Source organism: Tetrao urogallus, assembly GCF_951394365.1.
Source record: "Tetrao urogallus genome assembly, chromosome: 10".
Taxonomy (NCBI): Eukaryota; Metazoa; Chordata; class Aves; order Galliformes; family Phasianidae; genus Tetrao; species Tetrao urogallus.
This window is the reverse complement of record NC_136823.1, coordinates 14,698,046-14,721,867: the sequence shown is the minus strand read 5'-3', so window position 1 is coordinate 14,721,867 and position 23,822 is coordinate 14,698,046. Positions and strand designations below refer to the sequence as shown.

At 45.3% G+C, this 23,822-nt stretch overlaps 1 protein-coding gene across 1 annotated transcript in view; it reads left to right on the top strand.

The window, feature by feature from the left end:
* Nucleotides 1–23,822, top strand: part of LRIG1 (leucine rich repeats and immunoglobulin like domains 1) — a gene marked incomplete at both ends in the record, with an annotated part of 78,474 nt that overhangs the window by 40,669 nt on the left and 13,983 nt on the right. Inside the window, 6 exon segments of the mRNA XM_079540111.1 lie at nt 10,568–10,705; nt 11,703–11,846; nt 14,057–14,200; nt 15,170–15,313; nt 19,785–19,928; nt 23,192–23,272. Of these exon segments, the coding sequence (XP_079396237.1) occupies nt 10,568–10,705; nt 11,703–11,846; nt 14,057–14,200; nt 15,170–15,313; nt 19,785–19,928; nt 23,192–23,272 (795 nt within the window).

Genomic DNA, 23,822 nt, shown 5'->3' with positions numbered 1-23,822 from the left:
CTGTGTGTTTGTGTGTGGTTTTCCATGTATTCATGACAAGCAAAGTCCAAGTAGGATTGGGTGGTTCTGCTTCCTCCTGGCCAAAGAGTGGACATTGCCCTAGAGCTGATGGAACTCATGAGCACGAAGCATCTTCTGGCGTTGTCTGAGGGCAGGTGTGTGTCATGCACAATGCTTAAGGTGGTTTCCAACTTCTGTCCCTCTGCAAATCAAGCTTAGATTAGTTATTAAGGTTATTTGTGATCATGATCTTTTGTTAAGGTCACTATGAAAAATAGGCTCATATTTGAACCTTAGAATAGGCCAAACTTGCTACTATTAATATCTGTGGTAGATAGGCTGTCTCAGTTAACGGCATATGGTAAATAAAGCACATGCCTCCAGAGGCAATTCCTTTGTTAGTCTTCACAGGCTGAACAGATTTCAGTCATAAATAACTTGCTGAGATAAGAGTTTTTTAGCATGTTGAACTTTTCTGCCTGAAAAGAAATGCTGGAAACTGCAATGTAGTTTGTTCAGGGGTGAGTAAAAGCAAAGTTGCAAGTTCAGTAAAAGCAGGTAAAGTTATTTATTCATGTAGATTCCTTTGTCCGTTTCTTTTCTCCCCAAAAGTTTGAAACTGATGCAGCTTTTTGGCAAAATTGCACAATGTCAGGAAGATATCAATGTGTTACAGTTCTCATGGCTCCTACCTTTCCCGGTTTGTCCTCTGCATCACTGTATATGTTCTGGTCATTTGACGTGGCTCTCGGATCAGTGATGCTTGTTCAGAGCACTGTCTCCTCCCTGGCATACCACCCCCTTCCCAGAAGTTGCCACAAATAGGTGCTTAGTGAGAAGTAAGAGTAGGGCTCAAACTGTGATTTACTGTTATTATTTTATTGAAGTGTGGTGCCATAAGTCCTGTCAAAATCTGTTTTGTTTACCTTCAAGTGTCCTGGAAAGCTTGAGAACAGGCAACGTCTTTTAGTTCCTTTGCGTATAACAAGGCTAAAACTATGTCAGCAAAGGTGTTAAAAATGAATGTGGTTCAAAGCTCGGTGAGTAAAAGCATCAGTTTTGCCATTTACCTTGTGCTCCGTTCGATGCTTAGCACTTCCATCATTGCTTCCACTGGCACCATTAGGAATAGTGCGTAATTCAGAGTAAAGAAACGCTTGAGTAAACAGCATTCACTAACATGTAGACTTGCCATGTCTAGATTGGAAAAGATTAGCAAAGAATCTGTAGAAGGCTAACTTTTAGCTGAATGAAAGCTGATTACATGTTGGCTTTTATGGTGTTTTAAACCTGTATTTAAATTCCCCAAATAATTGCAGAGATGAACAACAGAGATCTTGTTAGAAGTTATGATCTTGGTGTTGAAAAAACAGCTGGGCTGAGGGTAGGCAAAGAGGTTAAGGTAGATGGGGAAATGATCTTCCATCCTGTCTGTACTGCAGGTCATGCTGCATGAAGGCAATTGCTAAATGGAAGGAGAGAGGGGGGCTGATTGGTATCAACAGCCAGGGAAAAGGGTCCAGACTTCCTCTAGGATTTAGGAGCCCTGGAAAAAAACAGACTACAGAGGCCTTACTGAAGTGCTTTGCCCACAGATTTTGTTTTTGGGACAGCCTTCCTTTTCAAAATGTGAGAAACTGAAGAACTAAACGGTCCAATTAAAGAGGTTTGAAGAACTTAGTAAGAGGTGACAAATGCTTTTGACTTTGACCGGTGATTTTACAACATCTGCTCTGGGGAAGTTTGAACAGACAGTGTTTTACATCAGCCTGGGTTAGCACAATGGCAGTCGTGCTTCAGAGATTAAATCTTCTGTTCCCGGCATCTAGAGACCTTGTTCTGCAGTTTCTTGAAGCCATTCTCGACATGCTTTATTATTAGCAAGGTGCCTAGACTTTTGAAGAAGAGCTGTTTTTGTCATGAACTTGACCATTGCTTTTCCAGCTAGGAACTGCTCGTTCTTGTAGGCTGAAGAGTCTCAGCTGAGTGCAGCTCCCCAGCGCAGCCTGCCCAGAGGCTATCTGCTCTGGCGACCTTGCTGACAAGAGAGATAAGCCCTTTCAACAGAGCACAAGCATGTGTCATGTTGGAACAGACCAGCCAGCCTATCTACATCTCACAAATGCTATCAGGAGCTTGCTTGTCCAATCAAAAACACTTGTTTCTTTAACTGCTGCCTTCTCTCAGGGTCTGCTGCAAGTACCATTTGACTTTGTGAGTTTCTGGTCTGAGGAGTAGATAGATACTCAAGTATATTGTCCTTCATTTACCTGCTTCAGTGTCAGGGTTTTAGAACCGTGCTACTACCAGAGATGGGAAAAGCCAGTGGCATATTCTGGCAATGCTCAGGCACACACAGTGTGTGCTATCAAGGAGTCTGCTTGTAATTACATTTGGATTAATGTCCCAGCACCACGGGCAGAATCATTACATTTGGTTTGCGCTTAAATTGCTTCTCCACTTGTGTATTTTCCCCTCCTCGCTCCCGTGGAGAGACAAAAGCAAAACAAAGCCACCCACAAAACACATGCACTCACTAGGCTGTGGTGGATCTTCTTTGCTTTGATCTTGTATTACACAAAGAGAAACTAAAATCAGCATCAGGATTTAAGGATAAAAGTGCCTACATGCCTTGTGATCCTGGACCCTATTGGCTTTCACATGAAAACGCTAACCATTTTAATTAGAAGCACAAAACTTGCTTGCAGTGACAATGAAAAGAGGATGCTGTCTGCCTGGGAGTGGGGCAGGGTAGCTGCCCTGTGCGCAGCTCTGGGTGAATTACATTGGCACCTTGTTGTGATTCTGCCTCTCCTTGTTGCAGATCCCCTTCATCTTTGAGGGCAGCGTTGAGGATGTGGGGTGAGGCAGCAGCCCTTCTGCTGGGTGCTGTACAAGTGTGGGCTGGTGGAGAGCAGGGCCTCAACAGAGCAGCAGATAGGTGAGGTGGATGCCAGGCTTTCTCATGCCTAGCCCTAATTTCTTGTAGAAAATTGAATTTGGCTGGTAGATATCAGCAGCAAGAAAAAAGCCCTTGAGGTGAAAATGCACGGGGAAAAGCAACTATTGGAGCAAAAAACAAAAGCATACCAAAGACATAAGGTGTATAGCATAAAAACACTGACCTCTCTCATCTTCTAGCAACGGCAATTGAATGACCTCTTTCAAATGCTGATTGAGCCCCTTCAAAGAAGCTGTGCTGTGCCCATGACCCCATCCAGATTGGCAGTGCAGAGCCATGTGTTTTCTGGCAGTCTGTTTGGAGGACTGCCTTACATGACTCTTCCTTCTATTCCCACAGGACAATTCTGTTCCTTCTAGCAGAGTTTCTCCTCTTCTTTGCAGCCTTTCTCAGTGCTTCCTTCAGCCAGAGGTCAGGGGATATGAAAAGACAGAGTGATGAGCAGTAGAGTGCAGCGAGAGCTGGAGAAGGGATTTACAGACTGTGAGTTTTCACAAACTGCTTGTTTCCAAACCAGCCTTGATAATGCCCAGTGGTTCAAAGATGTTTGCCCTCCGTTGTGCTGGAGAACAGGCCAAGATGCAGTGTATGCTGAGCAGCCCCTACTGGGGGTCCCCTGCACCAATCCCAGAGGGTGGCATCATCTTTAAAGATGGATGTCAGTCACGGAGTAACTCTGAAGATCAATGCCAAAGTGTTTTGAGGGGAAGCTACACTCAGGGAGAAAAGGTTCTGCTGTGGTATTGAGTTCATGAAAGGTCAAGAAAGCTCCTTACAGAGGGGTTGTGACAGGCAATGAAAGATGCTTTACTCAGCTTTTTAAGGGATCTGTTCTCTTTGTGAATGCAACATCTAAAAAGCTTCTCTGGAGTATTATCTTTACTCTGCATCAGGTATAACCAGAAGAGAGCGGAAAGATTCCAGTGCTTTTGGAACCACCCTGTTTGCTGATGGGGGGACTGTGCCCATAACAGGGACTGTCTTGTCTTCAGAAATCTTAATTTGCTTTGATGTCACAACCGGTTGTGTAATCTGATGAGTAGATAAGGCAGCCTCTCTTTTAAAGATGACTGACTTCAGGTCCTGCCTGTCCCACACATTTTACTCTACTAATGGATTGAGTGCTGAAAGCTTAGGAAGTTGCGCATTGCAAAAAATATCCAAAATCATATGGTGGCAAGTCAAAGTCTTGTGAGAATCCATGTAGATGAAGGAGGCAGAAAGTTTCTTGAAAATTACATCACTTACCTCAGTGGGTCTGACACACAGCATACAGTTCTCTTAACAAGTCAGAAAGTTTACATAAGCATTGCCAGTTCAAAAATATCCTGAGAGAATGCATTGTTCTGAATGTGGCTTTTTGGTTACGCTAGAAGAAAGGTTTTGGTTCATGCAGACAGTGCTGAACCCAAGAGGAGCCCTTAATGAATATTCCAGGTTCTGCTTTCAGAGAGCATGCTTGGCCTCTGCCCAGACCTTACCTATGTGGCTGCCTCACGAGCCATGAGAATGTACCTGGGGGGAGAAAACCTGCTTGCATTTGGGTACCCAGGGCCTAAGGATGCTCTGAGCCTGTGCTTGACCTGCACCAGTCAGTGGTTGCAGTCTGTCAGGATGAGAGGCAGATGAGCTTGGTGCTGTGGGCAGCCACAAAGTAGCCTTTAATGGAGTGAGAAGTTAGCCCTTGGAGTCGTGCTAGTCTCACATGAATACTTCTGTTCAGTGCAGTGAAACTATTAGCATGAGTAACAGTTTGCTTGTGGGAATAAGGAGTTAGTAACCTAGGCCTTTGTAATGTTACTGGATTGCAGTCGGCTGCTGCTCCTGAATACAAGGGGCTGAATGAGCAAAGCCCATCTCCCAGCCTGCTGTCTGACTCTGAGCACCCGTGACCTGCAGGAGAGATGCAGGTTTACCATTTCATTAAAGGATGCAAGTCAAAGCATTGGTTTTAAAGCCCATGTGTGTCTGGGCCTTTGTGTAGCCATGGGTGCTTTTCTCGGTGCTTGTCCATCCTAAAGCACCAACACAGGCTGAGAGCATTGCTGTGCCTTATAAAGGCCTCATTCTGAAGGAGAAGTAGGGAGAGGGAAGATCCTGACATCCAGACAAAGCATATGAGCCTTTAAGGGAAGGTCGGGATACCTGTAGAAGTTGTGCTGTTTTTCCCCTCTCTTTTTGTGGCTGCTTGGCCTGCTGCTGTTCTGCTTTTGTGCAGGCAGCCAGCACCTGAACAAACAGAGCTGGTTCTGTGGCAGCCTGGGTCCCTGCCAGGATTCCTCAGGGAAGGAGTGATTCAGAGCATCTGAGAAAAGTGGGGGCTGCTGCAGGCATCCTTGCTTCCTGCCCAAGGAATAACCCATGCAGTTCTACTTTGAAAGAAAGTAGGGCTGCTCCCTTAAGCAAATACAGCATGCGTTAGGCTGTATAGAAACGTGCATTCCTGTAATGCTACCAAATCTTGAGCCTCGCAGACGGTGCTGGCAAGGCTGAGATGACAGTGCAATGTCAGATAGCGTTCTTAGAGCAGCTGGGAAGCCTGAAGGCTGACGTGCTTTGGGCAGTTCAGACTTGCAGGGGAAGCTCTCATGCACAGATTTCCAGCTTGTCACCTGTGTGTTCCTTCCATGCTCTGTTGCATGGACGTCTCACTGTTGCAAGGTAGATATTTCACAAGTTCTGGTACAGAGGAGGAACTTTCATGGAATAAAAGACTTTCAAAAAGCACAATGTTTTCTAGGAGTAAAATGTTAGGATTATGCAATTGCACTGATAAAGTATAAAAATTGAGTCAAAGCTCGTGTCCAGGCCACAGTAACATTCTCCTCTTATCCTTGCTTCCATTGTAAGAGTCACTTGGGCAGGTGTTCTGTTATGGGTTGTAATGATGGTACAAGAATAAGCAAACATCTCTGTTGATGTTGTCATAAATACAGATGTGTCTTCCAGTTTATCAAATCCACTTCATCCTCCTTTTGTCATAGGTGTTGCTCAGGCATTGCCTTCTACTGTGGGGCTGTGCCTTTTAGTTTTTCTGCATGTAGTGAGTGATGTGGTAAAACCAGATGGCAGATAATTCAAGGTGTTAAGAAACCCATGCCTTAAATCTTTATCATTTCCACAAGTATCCACAAGGTAACTCCAGGCCTGAGGTAGTTATGGTGTGTGTGACCCATCTTGTCTTACTGTGGCTTTGATCTCCCTTCTGGCCATGCCCTGTCTGACACCGAGCCTGGCATGTCCTGCAGTAGCACACCTGTATCTTTCTGGCTCCGCCGCTGGTTTGTTGTTTAATACTTTCCCCGTATGGAAGTATTAACCAAACCCCGGGCTTCTCAACCTCATGTTTTCAGCCTTGTGATCTCTCTCATATGCTGACTTTGAAAATGTGCTCACACATTAATAGAACCCTACCCGAGGTGCGGAGCCTCTTTTGAAGCTTGGTTTTTGATGCCTGTAACAGGTGTCGATTTTAATAGGTTTGCTGTATTAAGGCTTTCTTTTTTTCAGCGAGCCCCGCCAGCTCTGTAAGCTGACACTGCACGAAGGCTGAGCATGTGCCTTCTCCTTGTGTCACTTCACACCCCGCATTTGTGCCGTAAGTCAAGCTTAGTGTAAAGCAGGAGGTTTTGTGCTGCTGTATGTGCGTCGGTCGGAGCAGAGCTGCTCACACATTCCCATCTGAGGGGCTGCTTGCTTTGATTTTCCGCTGCCAGCTTTCTAATGGGCAGCGTGGCTCCGACAACAGAGGAACGTGTTTGCAGTGCTCTCTGCGTTGATCTCGCAGGAATAGTTTGAAGCCACAGTTTAAATTAAACCGATCACGGTACTCCAAGGGATGGGCTTGCTGTAAGGAGGAAGGTAAATTCTTCTCCTATTAGATCGAGTGAAAAATGTTTCACAGCCTGTTTATCAAATAAATATTCACAAAGAAGCTCCGAACTTGGAGACCCACTGGGATTAAAGTGTAACTTTACCTCTAAAATACAAGCTGGGATTCCTGGAAGCGCTGTGAGCTTTTGACTTGGTGCCACCTGTTGTTTTCCTGCCGCCCCCTTCTGCTCCCTCCCGACCCAGAGCAAACCCAAACATGCTTTACTGCGCTGGACCACTGCTTGTTTTTGTGCCTCAGAGCAGCCTGCAGAAGCGCAGAGCGATCATTTGCTTCCTGATGTGCTCCACGTGGGCTCAGTTCAGCGAATGGCTGGCTGAGGTCGATCCAAATCTGTGATCCCCAGGGCTCTGTTGGAGAGCTGTGCGGGGCTGCAGCATCTTGGGGTGCTGGCAGGGTAAGTGGTGCTGCTTGGGGGGTTGGTGCCCCCTGCACTCACTTTTCTGCTTGCAGCTGGAACAAGTGCTGCAGGCAGTGCTAAAGCCATCCAGCACTGACTTCGGGTTACCTTCATACAGCGCTGACAGCTGCTTCAGCTGCAAGTGGGATGTCTCCAGGACGAGGGTGGAATACAACTATTATTGGAGCTGTCCTCATCCGTGAGCAAGCCCAGATGGCTTCCTCAGTCCCTAGCATTTATTTTTCACTTGTGGTACTTTTACTCCAGATCCTTTCTCAGTCAGGGCAGCTTGCAGCATCTTAGTCTGCCAGTGCATTCCTGTACAGATGGATAACCCAGTGGCAGAGAGGGGTTAAGCAACTTGTCCAAGGCAGATGAGTCGGTGCCAGAGCTTCGAATAGAAACTAAGAGCCTTGGCTCCTACTCCTGGCTCCCATTGCTCAATCTCTCTTTGAAGCCTTGTCATCTTACACTCTGAAGCTAAGGCTGGCTAAAGAGAAGCAGGGAAATTTGTTTCCAGGCTGTGATACCTAAGAAGAAGGCGAGTGGGGAGAGGAAAAGACACCTGGAGGCAAATTGGTCGTGGAAGCAGCAGTAATTTCTGCTTTAAAGCCTGGTTCAGTGATTGGTACTAAAATCTGATCTGCCACCTTTGAAGCCATGGAAGTGTAAACTAAGGAGCTAGGCGGTACAGACCTAGCCCTTTTCCAGTTGGAGAGAGGCAATCGTAGCTTTGTTACTTATCTTTTTTTGTATAAAACACCCTCATGGTGGGATTGGAAACAAGGAAGACAAACTGAAAGAAACCAAGTAGCAACAGGAAGGGTTAAATCACCTTTTAGCTCTTCCTGAAAGAACAAAAAATGTAATCAAGCTAGTAGGTTTGGCTGATGTTGCATTCGTATCACATCCTTTGTATAGGAAAAGTCAGTGGGGCTGGTTTTGTTTGAAGAGAGTGCAGTGCTTTGCAGCAAACTGTCTGACATTCCCCAGCTGGGCTGGCTGGGATGCTGCTTGGAGCTGAGCATTGTGTTTGGAGCCAGCCCATGTTTGAAGGAGATGGAGGGAGGCAGAGAACGAAGGCTGGTTTATTCCTGCCTGAAATAATGCATCCATCTTATCTGCCAGCTGTAGCATGAGAAAAGCAAGATGCAGATGGACAGAAGGCACCTGGAAACTGCAAACATGGCTCAACGAATACAGTTCTTTTCTGCCTTCCTGAAACTCTGTCCTTTGGGAAGGGCTGAGAGCTCTGGCAGGCAGACTGGATATATGTTGAGTAACTAAAGCACAGAAATATTAATACTCCAAAAAAATAACATTGGCTTCTGAAGAGCATTTCATGTCCAAACTCACTCGGTGCTCTCATTCCCTTACAGACTTAGCTGCCCTGTGCTGGAATTGTCAGGTAATTTATAGATTCTTCATGTTCATTTGTACAAGCCTTCATTTCCTGTTAATTTACAGCCAGATTCAACTCAGCCATCACAGCCCAGATGAGATCAGAGTTGAACTTGCAGCCGCTGCTTCAGCACAGCTCCAGAGAGCATGCTTGGGGTTTGCTTTCACTTAGGTCTGCTCTGAGGTACTTCCCCGAACCAGGTCACACGTGCACATTTATTGCACTCTTATTTTGGGTAGGAAAAAAGATTGAAATTTTTGAACTTGCCCATTTTGCTTATTGAGGCCTTGCAACATAAACTAGTCCTGATGGAAATCTGCCTTACCCACGTGTTTGGTTTATGGAGGTCACAAAAAATGTGGATCTAGTGAGTTTTCCTGTGTTTTATTTGTATTAACAAATTCAGTGGAGCTCTGTTCCACTATGTGCTGTGGATGTGAAAATTCAGTCCTCCTTCCTTGCTGTAAAGGAGTACAGTCATTTGGATAGTAGCCACATCATTGCCTTTCCTACAGCTGGTGTGCCCGTAACCCATGCACTAACCATTTGGGGATGTAAGTTATGACTTCTCTTTGATTTTCCTGGGGCCTTTTTGCACCATATTAGCAGAGTGTTGCTACAGTAGTGTAAAATTTGTCCTCAATGACTTTACGAGCCTGCACTGCATTAACTAAGGGGCATTTCAACCTTTTAATCAAAGCAGCGTTTCTCTGAGTTTCTGGGGAGTGAGCCCATTGCTGTGTGCTGTGGGTATTTCCTGCTCTTAGGAAGGGGCTTGTGCTAGCACATGGGACAGCCTGAGCTGTGCAGGGCTGAGGTGGGAGGAGAGAGACTCCCCAGTGCATCGAAGGCTCTGCCAGGTTCACTGGGCAGGGGTGAATTTCGGGCAGCTGATGCTTGGCCAGGAAAGCTGAGCCATCCCGGTTTGCATTCACTGGTGGCTGTCTCTGCTGGCTGTGCAGCAGGGAGGCAGCCTGATCAAGCCATGGTACTTGTCAGAACCCACTCTGCTATCTCTTATTATTCAGCAAGTTCTCAAGTGTCTGGTGAGCGTCTCTGTTTGGAGTGCCTCGCTCTCAGCCTTGCCAGGAATATCAATGACTGGTCTAAATTCACATCAGGCATGCACTCAGCTTCTTGTGACTAATGCACCATGTATTTTTTTTTAAATTGGTTACTGTTCTCTTCACGGATTCAGACCGGAAAGGAACCAGAGGGGAGGACAGGGATTTTTTTTTGCTAGGCCTTGTTGAGTCCAGATGAAGTCTAGGGGTATTGAAGTGCTTGGTGGCTGTGGAAATCCCAAGGACAGCTTGCAGTACTTTCTCTAAAGAAAAGCATTAAATGAAGTCATTCCATCAATGCTGCTGATGAGGCAGCAACTGCAGGTGGTTGTTACAGGGTCTGCTTCCATAGTCAGTGCCTGAGCTGAGCACGTGGTGCTGCAGCCACCCTGATGGTGCAGTGGGTCAGAGGTAGTGAAAGATGAGGAAATGTTTGCAAGAACGAGCCCTCGTACAGTGTTTAGTTCAGTGCTGAGTGCTTTCAGAAGGGTCCTTAGGAATTGGGGAAGCAATATTTCGTAACTTTTCCTGAGATCCTTTATATTTATGTGTTTCCTCTGCAGACAGCTCTGAAAAACTCATCCTTTGCGTAAAGTACTGGCAGTAACAGAGAAAGTGTCCAGAAACTTCCAAATGTATGTTCCCTGCTCTTTTTAGTTGTAGGAACAACATGGGGGTTAGGGAAGTTAGGTCTGGTGTGGATTTCTCCTATAATAGGCATTGAAGATGTGCTTCCAACCACTGTGTGTGAGCTCAATGGCCAACCTACCGGCCTGCTGCAGCTTCAGGTATTCTTATTTAGCCAAGAGAACTAAATTGTCTCCATTTCTCCTCCTGTCCGTTTCAGGCATCACAACAGGATACGCAGCATTGAAGCAAGTCAACTGAAGCCCTACGTTGCCCTGGAAACATTGGACCTGAGTTTCAATGACATCACGGAAATCCGAAACGGCTGCTTTCCACAGGGACTTCACATAAAGGAGCTGTGAGTTTCTCTTGTTGGGAACGGCTTTTGTTGAGTTATCACAGCACAGAAAAGGGCCTCAAACCTCTTCCTTTAAAAGAAGGGAAAGGAATGACACAGAAAGCATGGGGTTATTTGTAAGTTTTTTAAGTGCAAAGGAGAATTGGATTGTTCCCACTGTGAGGTTATTTACTGGGCTTTTTGGTTTTGTTTTCTGATATACCTGTAAAGAACACAGAATAGTAATTGTGTTGCATAGGAATCTGGCAGCAAAGGAAAGTTACAGCGTTTCCATCAGGTGTGGGTGTCTTTCTGTGGAAGACCTACAAGCCAGAGCCACTGTGCAGAGCAGTGTCTTCCCTGGTGTCCTGCTGCTTCCCAGATCAGCCCATTTGCATCTGGAAGAGTGGAGGGAAGAAGGATTATTTTGTCATTACAGTTAAAGTGGCTATTGAACGTTAAGAACAGAAATCTCTCCTTAGTTATTTGCTGTAAGCAGGGGGTGAAGCAGATTAATGCCCTCCCTGCAGAGCTTTTTCCCTGTTCTAAAAAGCTGTTTTAGGTACTTTCAAAAAGCTGCATACAGATCTGTTTACATTAAAGTTTGCACAGAAATTTCTGCCCTGGTTGTAGTAAGACAGAAGATAGAGGTCTTCTGACCTGTAGGAACAGCCTCTGTGGCCAAGAGGAGGGCCCAAGAAAGAAAGAGCCCTGGGACAGATGCTGAGGGAAAAAGGTTAAGAGATGGGGAATGGATGGAGTCATCTTGCAATGCAATATTCTCTAGTTTCTGTCTTCTGCTCCAAACTGAAGTAGGAGGGTATCAAGGAGGTCTCGGAGATTATGCAGCGCATCTCCACCTTTGTTGTATGGCTCTGGGAAAGGCACTGTGTTTCTTGTGCAGCCAGAAATCCAAACCAGCCAAAAAATTCCACCAGCCTGTCTGGAGAGCAACTAAATGGTGATAAAAGGAGATTTCTAACAGAACTGTTCATTTTTCTGCTGTGATTTATTGCAGCTACCTGGGGAGCAACAGAATCAGCACCCTGGAGCCTGGTGCTTTTGATAGTCTGTCACGGTCCCTGCTAACACTTCGTCTGAGTAAAAACAGGATCACTCAGCTTCCTGTCAAGGCATTCAGGCTGCCTAGGCTGACACAACTGTGAGTAGAAATGTGTGCTTTAATTAAGCAAAGCCCTTCTTTATGGAGACAAAATGTCCCTGGGGAAACGTGCACCAAATGTCACCCTTCCTCACTTGCTGTCTGTAAAACTTAGAATGTGCTCACAGTAGTCCTTTGCCAACACCTAGTAAAACATGTTGGGAGAGGGTCTTTTTTTCCCCTCTAACTCCTGACTTCTCAGGCCATTCTTTTGGTCAAGTGAGAAAGGATGGATGTTGCAGCAAGCAGCAGCATCTTGTGCAGTGACAGCATAAAACAGATCCGTTCCCTTGAAAACTGCTGGTGTCTGTGAGGTTTGGAAGATGCGTCTGTTGCGAGTGATAGAGCTCAGCCACCACGTTAGGTTTTCAAGACCACACAGGTATCTTTATGTGGCAATAAAAAAGCAGTGACGGAAGGTTGTTAAACTGTGCGGTGGTATTTGGGCAGAGAAAATAACACTCTAGATGAGTTAACACACACATCGTTATTGTCCTGCCTGCGGTCTGCATGGCAAGAGCTGCATGGAGACACATGGACATCTGCAGCTATAAACATGCTTTATGGTGAATAGCAGCTCTAATGGGTGAACTTTTCCCGTTTGCTTTTTCTGCTGGAAGAATGGTCCCAGCCTGAGGCCTCGTGCAGTTTTTCCATCACATTTGATAGGTGAAAGTTCAGCCTCTGTCTATTAACAAAAACTCCACAAAGGCTGTTGGAACTCACACCTCTACACGGCAACCTTTTGACTGAGAGCCAGATCTTTAAGATGTGCCTAATGAATGGATGTGTGTCTGTGCTTGCGTTCGTGTAGGATTCACTGTCAGCTTGGGATTGTGTAGCACAGCAGCATCTTAAGAGTGTTGCCTCTCAGTTGGAAGTTGCTGTCTGTTAGCAGAGAGCTTGCAATACGCTGTGTTTGCACTGTGTGCAAAAGTGTAATAAACCAAAGGTCAACTCAGTTTGTGTTTTCACTGAAATTCAGAGCGATTGGTTTTCTTAGACTCTTAAGACAGTCTCACAGCTGGTTGTTTACTCTATAGATAAACAGGAATGAATTGCAATTTATACAGACTGAAAGTGTTGTAGAATCTGTTGTGTACAGTTCCTTTTCTGGCCAAGCATAGTTCAGTAATAGTCTAGGAAGTATATGCAGGCAGCAGTCATCATGACTGAAAACTTCCTCATCACTTGTCTTTGATTACTCTACTTCAGTGCAAATTCAGCGTTGTTATTTTAACGCGGTTGAAAAGTAAGCTTTAAGTTCCCATTTTCCTCATTTTTCCTAAATAATTTCTGATGTTGCAACCTTCATTGTTTTGTTCAAGACAAACACTGAATAGGGAAGCCACCCTTGGATCAATCTTCTAAGTGCAAAAAGGTGTTTCATTTGAGAAGCTTTGTCTCCAAGGCATTGTGTCGGTGAAGTTCTTTACTGATGTTATGGTGCTAGAATTTCAGCTGACAGTCCACAGTGCTATTGCACAGGGGTTGGTGAAGAGTGCTGTGGTGACGTCTGTATCATTATTCTGGGGATAAAGAAAAAGAAAGTATTCCCAAGACTTAGAGTTTCCTCCTCCCCCAGTGGAGAAAAAGAAGTTTAATGAAGCAAGTTGAAGATTTTTGTATAGGCAGAATTCTAAGACTGCTCTACTATTGGAAACAAGTTGTTCCAGTCTTTATTGGTTTCTTTGAACAGGGAAAAAAAAAAAAAAAGGATTTTTTTTTAGGGGAACCCAGAGCTTTCTTTTCTAACTTTGCTATAAAGCTTCCACTGGGGCTTCATGCAGCACCCATTTGTTTCGGAGCACATTTTTGCAGGGCCGTTAAAAAGTCCTGCAAAACCCTGGATTGTAAGGAAGAAAATGGTGATGTTTCATTGTGTTTGCTCAAATGGTATGAAAATTGGTGAAAAGGATAAATGGCTTAAAAGATATTCAGAGAAAAGAGGGTTGAAGAGGAATTGCAGCCCTGTCTCTGTTATTTCTCCGTAGTGAAAGTCTGTCCCAGGGTGAGTTTGTTTAACAGATGACACCCAGCTGACTTCCCAGGCTAGCTCTGGGATTGAAAGTTTCCGGTGCGCTTTGCTCTCTCCTGGGAACTGTTGATGGAGGAGTTGTTGGCATTGCTGTCCCCATTGTATGCTGCACAGATGATTCTGTGAGAAAGGACTGGGATTTAATATTCTTGTATGGCTTTGGCAATTTCAGGGAGCTGAACCGGAATCGCATCCGCCTGATTGAAGGCCTGACGTTCCAGGGACTGGACAGCCTGGAAGTCCTGAAACTCCAGCGCAACAACATCAGCAAACTGACTGATGGAGCTTTCTGGGGGCTGGCCAAGATGCAAGTTCTGTAAGTTGGAAGGCTACATTCTTTTCTCTCAAACAGCCCAGACTTCACCTGTTCACGTGTTCTTCTGTTTAGCGGAGACCTGTGGGCAGTGGTGCCAGTCTTCATGTTTTTTTCTGTGTCCTGTACACACAGATCTCTGCAATGCTGCAGCAGCCTTTGTTTGACCCACTGTCAACTCATTGCTCTGCTAGGTGTTCAATAAAAAATCCTGTCTTTCAAGCTGTGGCAGTATTCCTTTGTACGTTTACCAATTTGAACATTCAGTAAGTTCTCAACTGGGCTTTAAATAAAAGTTCATCTGGCTCCTGCACATTTCCTTCAACTGATACATGGAAACTATGTGTTGCAGACCTGATTATTCTGCCTCTGGGGAAACCTAGAAACTAAGCTGGTTTAATCTCAGTGATGCGTTCTTTCCGTAGGACAGAGCAAATAGAACAGTCATTGCAGAGAAATGCTCAAAACTTGCAACGTGATTGGAGCATGCTTGCAAAGTCACAAGTGATCAAGGCAGTATGTTTCTGGAAGCTGCTGTCACACAACTGAGACTCTGCAAATACAAACTTGAATGGGATGCTTAGCCCAATTTACGTGCAGTGGAGCGTTCCTCTGCAGTCACACCTCGTCCTGGACTTTAAGCCCTCAGAACACACCGGCTTGGCAGCTTGTGGTTGTGTGCTGGTGGCAGAGAGTTCTGTCTTTGTGCTGAGAGGCTGTGCAGGGCTGCATATGGTGGAGGGCTTTGGGCTAAGTGAAGACCTTACACCTTTCCCTTGTGTTGCCCCTGAGTTTCTATCCCTCGCTTGCACAAGAAGTGCCTACACTTGGGTGTATCCACATAGGTATGTAGAAATGTGAGCAGGCATAGCTAAAACACCAATACTTTTTGAAGATTCTTCATTTTCTGAAATTCTGCAGCATTTGATCAGTGCTGCACATCTGTCAATTCCTTCCAATTTTTCTCCACAGGCACCTGGATTACAACAGCCTGACAGAAGTAAACAGCGGCTCTCTCTATGGCCTTTCATCTCTCCACCAGCTTCACCTCAGTAACAACTCCATATCCCGCATCAACCCTGACGGCTGGAGCTTCTGTCAGAAGCTGCATGAGCTGTAAGTTGTTTCCCATTGTGGTTGTTCACTCAGAATTTGATGCTAATGTAATGCTGGCAGGCAAGGGGAGGAAGGACTCCACAGCTTCCACTGTATAAACATGCAGAAATGCAGAAATGCCCTTGTTATTCGTGATGTTATGACCTTCACAGCACCTGTTTAAAATACCTCTGCACCAGAAACGAAGGTTAGAATTGACTGAAAGTCTGCAGTGCTGGAAAATGTGGAGAGTTTGTGACCTGTGGCTTAGCAGCACTTTTTATCTAGCTAGTTAGGAGACATATGCTGCTTGTTGTGTGACTGTACAGCCTGAAGGAAGTTTTGCTTTGTCCTCTGTATTTACAAAGAACAATCTTGTTTTTAGCTGTCACAGATTTGGGTCTTTAAAGGCAGTTCTCCTTCTTTCTCCTATTTGCACTTCACCCTTCCTGTCAGATTCAGTTGTTAAGAGGTAAATGCATTGGCTTTGCTCTCCTGAGATTTCCAGCTGTGAATATGGTCTCTTTGATAAATGAAAGAAACCCTTGCTGTTGTGGAAAGCCCCACCAAGGGTGTTTTGGGGTCTGTGGCACTGCTTAATGCCTTTTTGAAGAGACACACATGGATGCTTGCAGTACTTACAGAAGTAGCTGTCATCCCCTCGGTGGGACTGTGGATAGATTCACTTTTTTCTCTGGAGGACTTGACACATGTGGTTAGTGGAACTGTAATTCATTCTGCTTGATGCTTGAAAATCTCTTGTTAAATATCGTTAGGGATTCTCCTCCACCAAAGAGCACAGAGCTCGCTGTTTTCAGTGGCTTGCTCAGGACTCAGACTGGAGGTCTCTATCTGCCTATCCAGCTGTGAGTTCCTCATCTGTTGGATTTGGATTCAAAGTTAACTGGTCCTGACACATGTGGTTCCACTAAGTTTAGAAGCTCTTGAATAAATATTGTTGCACACTGACCAACTGTGATATTCTGTTAAACCCAAATTATTCATTCAGATGTGGATTTTTCTTTTGGCACAGGGCAATATTTTTGTTGTTAGTTGAATACATATGTAATTATTTAATTAACTAATTTTTCAAACTGTTGTGAAATTGTCCATGCCTGAAGGGTTCTTTTGCTTGGCCTGGTGCTGCACACAGCTACAGTTCCTTCACGTGCAGATCAGCAACTGATATTTTACTAGGTTAAGGTAGCATCAGTGCAGAAGTTTTCAAGGCAATGGATCAGAAACAGAACTGTGCTCTGCCCGTGACCTGCTTAAATCTGAAGCATCAGAAAAGGGAAGTCTACATTTCTAAGGACTCGGCTGATCCCTGGAACAGCCAAATGCAGATCACTACACTGCTGTAGCAGTGGAGCTCTGGGAGCTTTCTTCTCTCAGACAGCCAATATCCAGTGGCTGTGCTGAAGCTCTATTTCAACATGAGTTCCAGGGGGATGGGCAAGTCCCATCTGCGTCTTGCAGAGCTTACATCAGAGCTCCTTTCGGGAGAAATACGCTTGTCTCTTCTACCTCACATTGTCTTTGCAAACCCTTTGGGTTTAGCTGAGAAGTTGCACGTGGTGCTGGGTCATTATGTGTCCAGTATGGATTGGGATCTCCTGCAGAGAGCGGTGAGCTGCTCTGGCTTAGAGGCTTTTTCAGTAACCATGGAACCTGCCCTGCAGGAAGGCCTCACTTGCTCTGGTACAGAATGGAGCAGGTTTGGGAAAGGCCTTGTGGAGGTGGTAGGAGGCACTGAGGCATGCTCAGCCCGACAGGCAGGATTGCATAGCGTGAGGCCAGAGATGACAGTGTTAGCTGAGATTGGAAAGGCGATTATGTGGGTGTTAGCACACAGCTCTGCAAAATATTACAGGCTGTTGCAGGTGTTGCCTTTAGGGTAAGGCTGCTGCGGAGAGCCATCAGATACTCATAACTGAAACTCCCACAGCAAAAGAGTACTTGTAGGAGAGGTCTGCTCTGAAATTGAAGAGTGAGGAAAGGAAGCAGCAGATACACCTAAGCTGTCTCCATGTGCTCCTTTGAACGTGTATGTTACGTTCTTATTAAAAGATCCTTGTTCCCTATTGCTAAATCTGCTGGGTTTCAGTTTTCAGCAAATACTGCTTGTGGTTGCACAGGGAATTAATTTCAAAGTCCTTGACTGCAAAAAAAGAGAGTTGGCCAGACTTCTGCTTACATGTGGTGAGGGAAGAAGAGATCATCTGAAGGATGAGTTGTCTGTCCTTCAGCTGTTAGGAAAAAATGTGACTTTAAGATTCCGGTTTCACGTAAAAACCTACCAAGAAAGGAGAGCGCTTGACTTGTTGTGGGTGTGAGATAGGGCTGATTGCACTCACCAGTCAGGTGCTAAGGCATCAATGGAAAAATCCACTGTGGGAACATACGATTTCATCAGATGTAAATGATGGATTGGCTTCTGGGTCTTTTTCTTCAGGAAGATGAAGAAGTCTCACTGCTTACCTATCGTTCCATCAGTGGGAATGACATGAGTTAAATATCCTGGTCCAGAACTGGCTGACAGCAGGAGCTGCAGCTGCACAACACGTTTCTAGTTAACTGCTTTGTGCATCTCTTCAGCATGCTGCTTTTTGAGCCAAAAGGGCCGTGTGAGCAAACCATTTCCATTTGCTTGTTCCAGTGATTTCCCACTGGCAGGGAGATGAGAAAGGGCAGCAGTAGGGACCCGGTGACTTCTCTCAACCCAGATCATCCAAACCACCAAGGAGAGAAGTGCACTTTCTTACAAATCGGCCTTTCCCACTGCAGGAAGCAGAGGCCTTATGTGTTGAAGGAGGCCACCAGCAGGTGCGTTCCCTCCTGAAATCTTCCATCTGGTTGCAGCCATTGAGAGACCCAGCCGCCTGCTGCTGCCCATCCGTCTTGAGGTGACGTCAGGAGGAACGGATGGGAACATGCTTTCACCAGTTGCAGCAGGAACCCTTCTGTGTAGAATCAAAAGGAAATATTTTCTTCCTCAGCCAGGTTTAGAATTACTTTTGAACGCTTTTTTTTTTTTTCCTCTTTTTTTTTTTTTAAAAGCCAAATTCTTTAATCGCAGGTGAGGACATAATTTTGACCAGATGCCAGTTCTTCATAACTAACACTACAACTTCTTCAGGAATGTTGTCCCATACCTTCTTCAAACTCATTAATCTTCACTGAATTTTTTTCCAAAGCTTGCCCTCTGCCTGCTCACACAGCTAAGAGATAAACAGCTCATTGGCCAAGCAAATGACACTCTCAATGCTTCAGAACCTGTGCCCTTTTTTGATTTAGGTTTTGGCTTCTCGGTGATTTTTTTGCAAGCCTTAGACACGTTTTTGAAGCAGGCTCATTAACAGAAAGGACTGGAAAAGGAATCTGGAGGCTTGAAACTCAGTGCGATGGGCTTTTTTTGCCTGTATAGAGAAGGATTTCAGTGCTTGTACAAAGCAGCACTCCACTTTTTTTTGAGAAGTTAGCAGTCCAAAGCCTCACGGTTTCCAGAGGGACTTGTGCTCCCAAAGCTCCCATTTTCTAAAATCCTATGGAATTGCACTTTGTAGAGAGAAAAGCTTGGGAAAGTGTGAGTAGCAGGATGCATCTGAATGCAGAAAGAAAGAATAAAACCAATGGGGAAACAAGCAAAAAAAAAAAAAAGAACAACAAAACAGCCCTCCAACATTAGTCCCTTGTAAGTGGAGATGATTTCACAGAGACTCTGTGCTCCTTGACAGAAGGGAGCGGGAGGGAAGGCAGCTGGTCTGCAGCGGATACCTCCTTCCTGTGCATGAAAGGAAGCATTCAATTGCCTCGTGGTGAAATGCTTTTGGCTCTAGGCTGGGATGGAGCAGGCCGTGGAGACACCCACACCCAGGTGCCTGGGGCTTGCTGTGCACAAGTGCAGAACGATAAGGCACCTCCTGAATATAGAGTCTGGACACTGCCAAGAGCACGTGTGAACTTCCAGATCTTACAGTTTGGCATCACTGCACCTCGTAAGGTGTAAGGAAGGGGGGTGCTTTGTCCTCAGAAGATATCCAACTAGAGTGAGGACTGAACACAGCCAGGACTGATAGCTCTTGCTGATATCCAGGTGTTACAGAATATTGAACCCTTCCTGAACATTTGGGGCTGAGGAGGTATGGTGCTCCCAGGCCCTATCGCGGGGACACAGTGGAGAAAGAGTAGCTTCTTCCCCACATAACTGACAGCATCTGTGCTGGGTTATTGCTCTGATTCATTTCTGGAGGAGTCTCTCTCATGCTCAGAAGACTTCCCCATAGATGGGTGCCAAATGCCTGCTGCCCCATGGTATCATTTGGGAATATTTGCAGGCTGCAGTGCTATTTCCTAATCGAGCTGTTATGTATCCACCCAGTATACACTGCCTCTTGTGAGACTGTTGTGGGATGGGAGGCAGGCACTGGCTGGTGCAGAGGAGTTTGGAACAGACTGGTTGGATGACAAGGGCTGTTGTTTTTCTCCTCAGAATACTCTCTTACAACAACCTCACCAGGCTGGACGAGGGAAGCTTGGCAGACCTTGGAGGACTGCATGTACTGCGGCTGAGCCACAACTCCATCAATCATATTGCAGAAGGTGCCTTCAAGGGACTCAAAAACCTGCGTGTTCTGTAAGTCGCTCCTGCTTGTCAGATACCACAACACCTACCTTCCCTCCTCAGGTTGTGTTCTGTCAAACTGTTCTCCTTTGCAGTTTCTCTGGGCTTCTGCATCCTCAGCTGCAAACTCCCCTGCGTGCTGCACTCTTGTGTTTACCCCATTAGTAAAGTTCAGTGAACTCACAGTTTTTAGTGTAGTTAGGAGAATTGCAATTGGATTGCTCAGTGTTACAGAGTGCTTTCAGAGTAGAGGGCCCCAAAATAAAGTTAAAGGAACATGGGACAGGATCCTGAATGCAGCTCAGCTAAGCAAAAATTCCTAAGGTTCAGCTAACAGCAGAATTCTCTTGCTAGCATACTGAGTTTAATTGAAGTTCTTAGAAAAGGACTGTTTCTGTTGGCTCACTCTATGCTCAGAATCTGTGAAGAATAATTCCTTCCAGTGACAATGTTGAAAACTTGAATATCGCCTGTAAGTGTGCTGTTCAGTGTTTTTGCTGCTACATCTTCTTGGTAAAGGTGGTGCTGAGAAGGAAAAAGCAGTGGCAAAACAAATCCAAAGGTTGGGATCTGCTTATACTTCTGGATTCCAGGAGTTTAGCACCCATTAATGTAGGGCTCAACCATGGTAGCAGGAAGCTGCTGAGGGCACACAGAGCTGAGCCTCCAGGCCACTTATGTTCAGCAGGCTGACTTCATTCTTTGATACTTCGTTCCTCCAGCAATCTATTCTGGTTTGAGTAATTAAAAGGAAATGGGAACAGAGATCTCATCCCCTTTACAGTATTTTCTGCATCTCTCTCCTTTATTGAAATTCACAGTAGAGGAAATGACAGGAAAGTGAGTTTGGGTTTTGTTTTTGTCTTTTTTTTAAAAAAACTTAAAGGAAAGCCTTTCAGCCACTGGGCATTCAGAAAGGGCCTTCTTTGAGGCAGCTGTCAGGAGCGGAACTAAAGGTTTCCAAAGAGAAATGGAGGGAAGGGGAGCTGGCCTTCTCTTTGCTCTGCAGTGAATGTGGAGCCTCTTTTATGTTTAGGGCCGAGGGGGGAGGAGGAGAGGGAGTGTGTGAGTGAGCTCTAATTTAATAAAGAGAAAGGCCTATTGGGTCCTGCACCTGGTGAAAAAGACCCGAGCATGCTTTAATTATGGTCCATTGTTGGGGAGCCTTTGGTGGGTGTGAAACTGCTGAAATGTGGAGCTATTCAAATAGAGGTCAGGCCCAGAGACCTTGCAGCACAATGATTAACAAGGCTGCTAGCATTCAAGCTCAGCCAGCCAGAAAGAATAGGAAATTGGCAACAGGGGCTGGGAGAGGAGTTGGAATACAAAGAGAGCAGGGCCGAAGTACCCCACTCTTTCTTTTTTTTTTTCCTTTATTTTCACCCATTTGTTGAGAAGGGTTTTTTCCTCCTTTCTAACACTAAACCTTTGAGATGTCTCTGGATGAACAAGCAATCCCGTTTTCTTTTTTCTTTTTCAAGGAAACACAATGTGTGGCAGTCAATTAATAAAAGTGCATGCCAGAGGGTTCCTGTGGGCCGTTCCCACCGGGCTGTCTTTGCCATGGGAAAAGGTTTGCCGATCCAAAGACCAGAAGCCAGTGGTGGATCTGAACAGAGAAGGGATTTGCCTTTAAAAACCAGACAGACAGAACAGCTGGCATTGGTTTGGCAAGCAGAGGGAAACTGTAGAAACTGTAGCTCCAGGAGGAGCTGTTTGCCTCGTCCCACTTAGATAGCACGGAAACTGTCAGCACATGAAAGCATCTCTCCTGCAACTGTCTGTACCCCACTGAGGTGTTGGGTTTTCATCCGTCCCTTTGGCACTGGGGTACCACAGATCACTCTGACATCCGCAGTCGTGCTGGCGGAGGGCGGCGTTCCCCAGGGATGGGGTTCAGCTCTCACGCTGAAAGCAGCTGAGAAAGAGGCCTTGTGGCTTTGGGCCGTCTCCTTCCACGTTGTTAATTCACACACCAAAGCCGAGAGGGACTGCAGCCAGCTTAGGTAGTGCACACAGCAACCTCAGCCCCATCCTGTGTGAATGTTCAAACTGTGGAATTATTATTACTGTTCCCTCGGACATTATTGCGTGCCTGTGCCTTACAGCCCAAGAGTTAGGCTGTGATGCCTGCGCCTGGCATTTGAAAGAATGCAGTGGGCTTTGTTTCAGAAACGTTTTTCTTTCTTGGTTTTGATATATTTAAACAGATTGATCTGATAGTGGTCTTCAAAAGGTGCGAAAAGAGTACCTGAGGGTTCAAGAGGTTATCTGGATGATTTAGTTGGCTTTGTTGTTGGTTTTTGCTAGGTTTTAAATCGGAGTGATGTAACAAAACCTACAGAGCCTATTTATTTTTTCTTTCTTCTTACTTAACATTAGAAATGATAAATTTCTGTCTGTGTTGCTGGGTATTCAGTGCTAGCTTGGAATTAAAGCGCAGGAGGGAAGGATTTTTAAACAGACTGTTTGAACAGCTTTTGTGGATCTTTCTGTTTGTTCTGTCTGCTTGTTTTTCTTCAGACCCTTTTGACTCTCGTAATTGATGGCGAATTTGAAAGCCAAAAGAAGCTAACTCTGGAAAAGGAATTCCAACTTTTCTTTTTTAATGGTTAGACAGAGTTTGGCTTGCGCAATGATGATAGTGCTTTCCTTTGTTGAACTTTCAAGTTCATTGCCAGAAAAAATGCAGCTTTGTAGAAAATACACCATCGTATTCCTAAGATAAAGCTGTAGGCAAACTGGGCATCGAAACAGCCAAAGTTATCTGAAGTCATGATAGCAGCATTTAAGGACAGCTGTTAACCCTGGTTGTTCAGACTGAATGTCCTGGTGGGATTTAAATTGAAAGGGGAGCAGTGCTTTCCTTTGCCTTCAGTGGGCACCATCCAAATGCAGTGAAATTTCACCATCAGAGACGTAGGAAGGGACTCCCTGCCTCATCGTATCTACCAGTTCCCTTTGGTTCTTTCAGTTTACTTTTGGGACTGCATGTTTTTTGTTTGGTTTCTTTTTGTTTGGATAAACAAAACTAGAACAGGACTACACCCCGCGTGTTTGAAAAGTAGCTGCTGGGGCTTCAGCCAGGAAGAAAACACTTTAGTGTTAAAAAGTGATTAGTGTGGCTTTGCTGCAGGACTTAACCAGTTTTGATAAGTACTATGACAAAGTGGGAAGCTCTTTGTTTGCCATTCTCAGACTTTCTTATGTTTGTTTTTAGTGATGACCCTAGGACTTAGACACCGATTATGAGCTTTCTCTTGTCCTCTCCCCAGGGAACTGGACCACAATGACATCTCAGGCACAATAGAGGACACCAACGGAGCCTTTACAGGCCTAGAAAATCTGAGCAAGCTGTGAGTATCCCTGGCTTGAAGTTCTGCTGAGCAGTTGTGCTGTGTGCCCCTGGGGGTGGATCTCTCTCCTCTCTGATGCTGTTTTCCTTCCCTCGGAACAAGATAGAAATCCACAGAACATCTGAGGCAAGGTAGTTCTGCAGATAGGAGGCAGTTCTGGGCCTTTGAAAGCACACATCGTTGCTTACTGTGTGTCTTATACCGTAGTTCAGAAACTGAAGAGAGAGACTTAGGTTGTTTTCAGCTCTAAGATGTAGCACAACTATTCTTTGCTTCTAAAATCAAACAGCAACCAAAGCCCCCTTGCAATCTTCAGCAAACCACCGATTGATGGAGTGAATAACAATAAACAGAGAAAAATGGTACCATTTCCTGTAACAGCAGAGGATTGAGGCAGGATTCATTTCTGTGGGATACTCTGTCTGAGAGTGATCTTTTGGGCTTGCTTCCATGTGCAGTGACAATAAAAGGCACCATGGGGCACAGGCTCTTAAAGAGATAAAAAGAAACCTAAGGCAAGCATGCGCCCTGCAAATGTTTATTGCTTGCT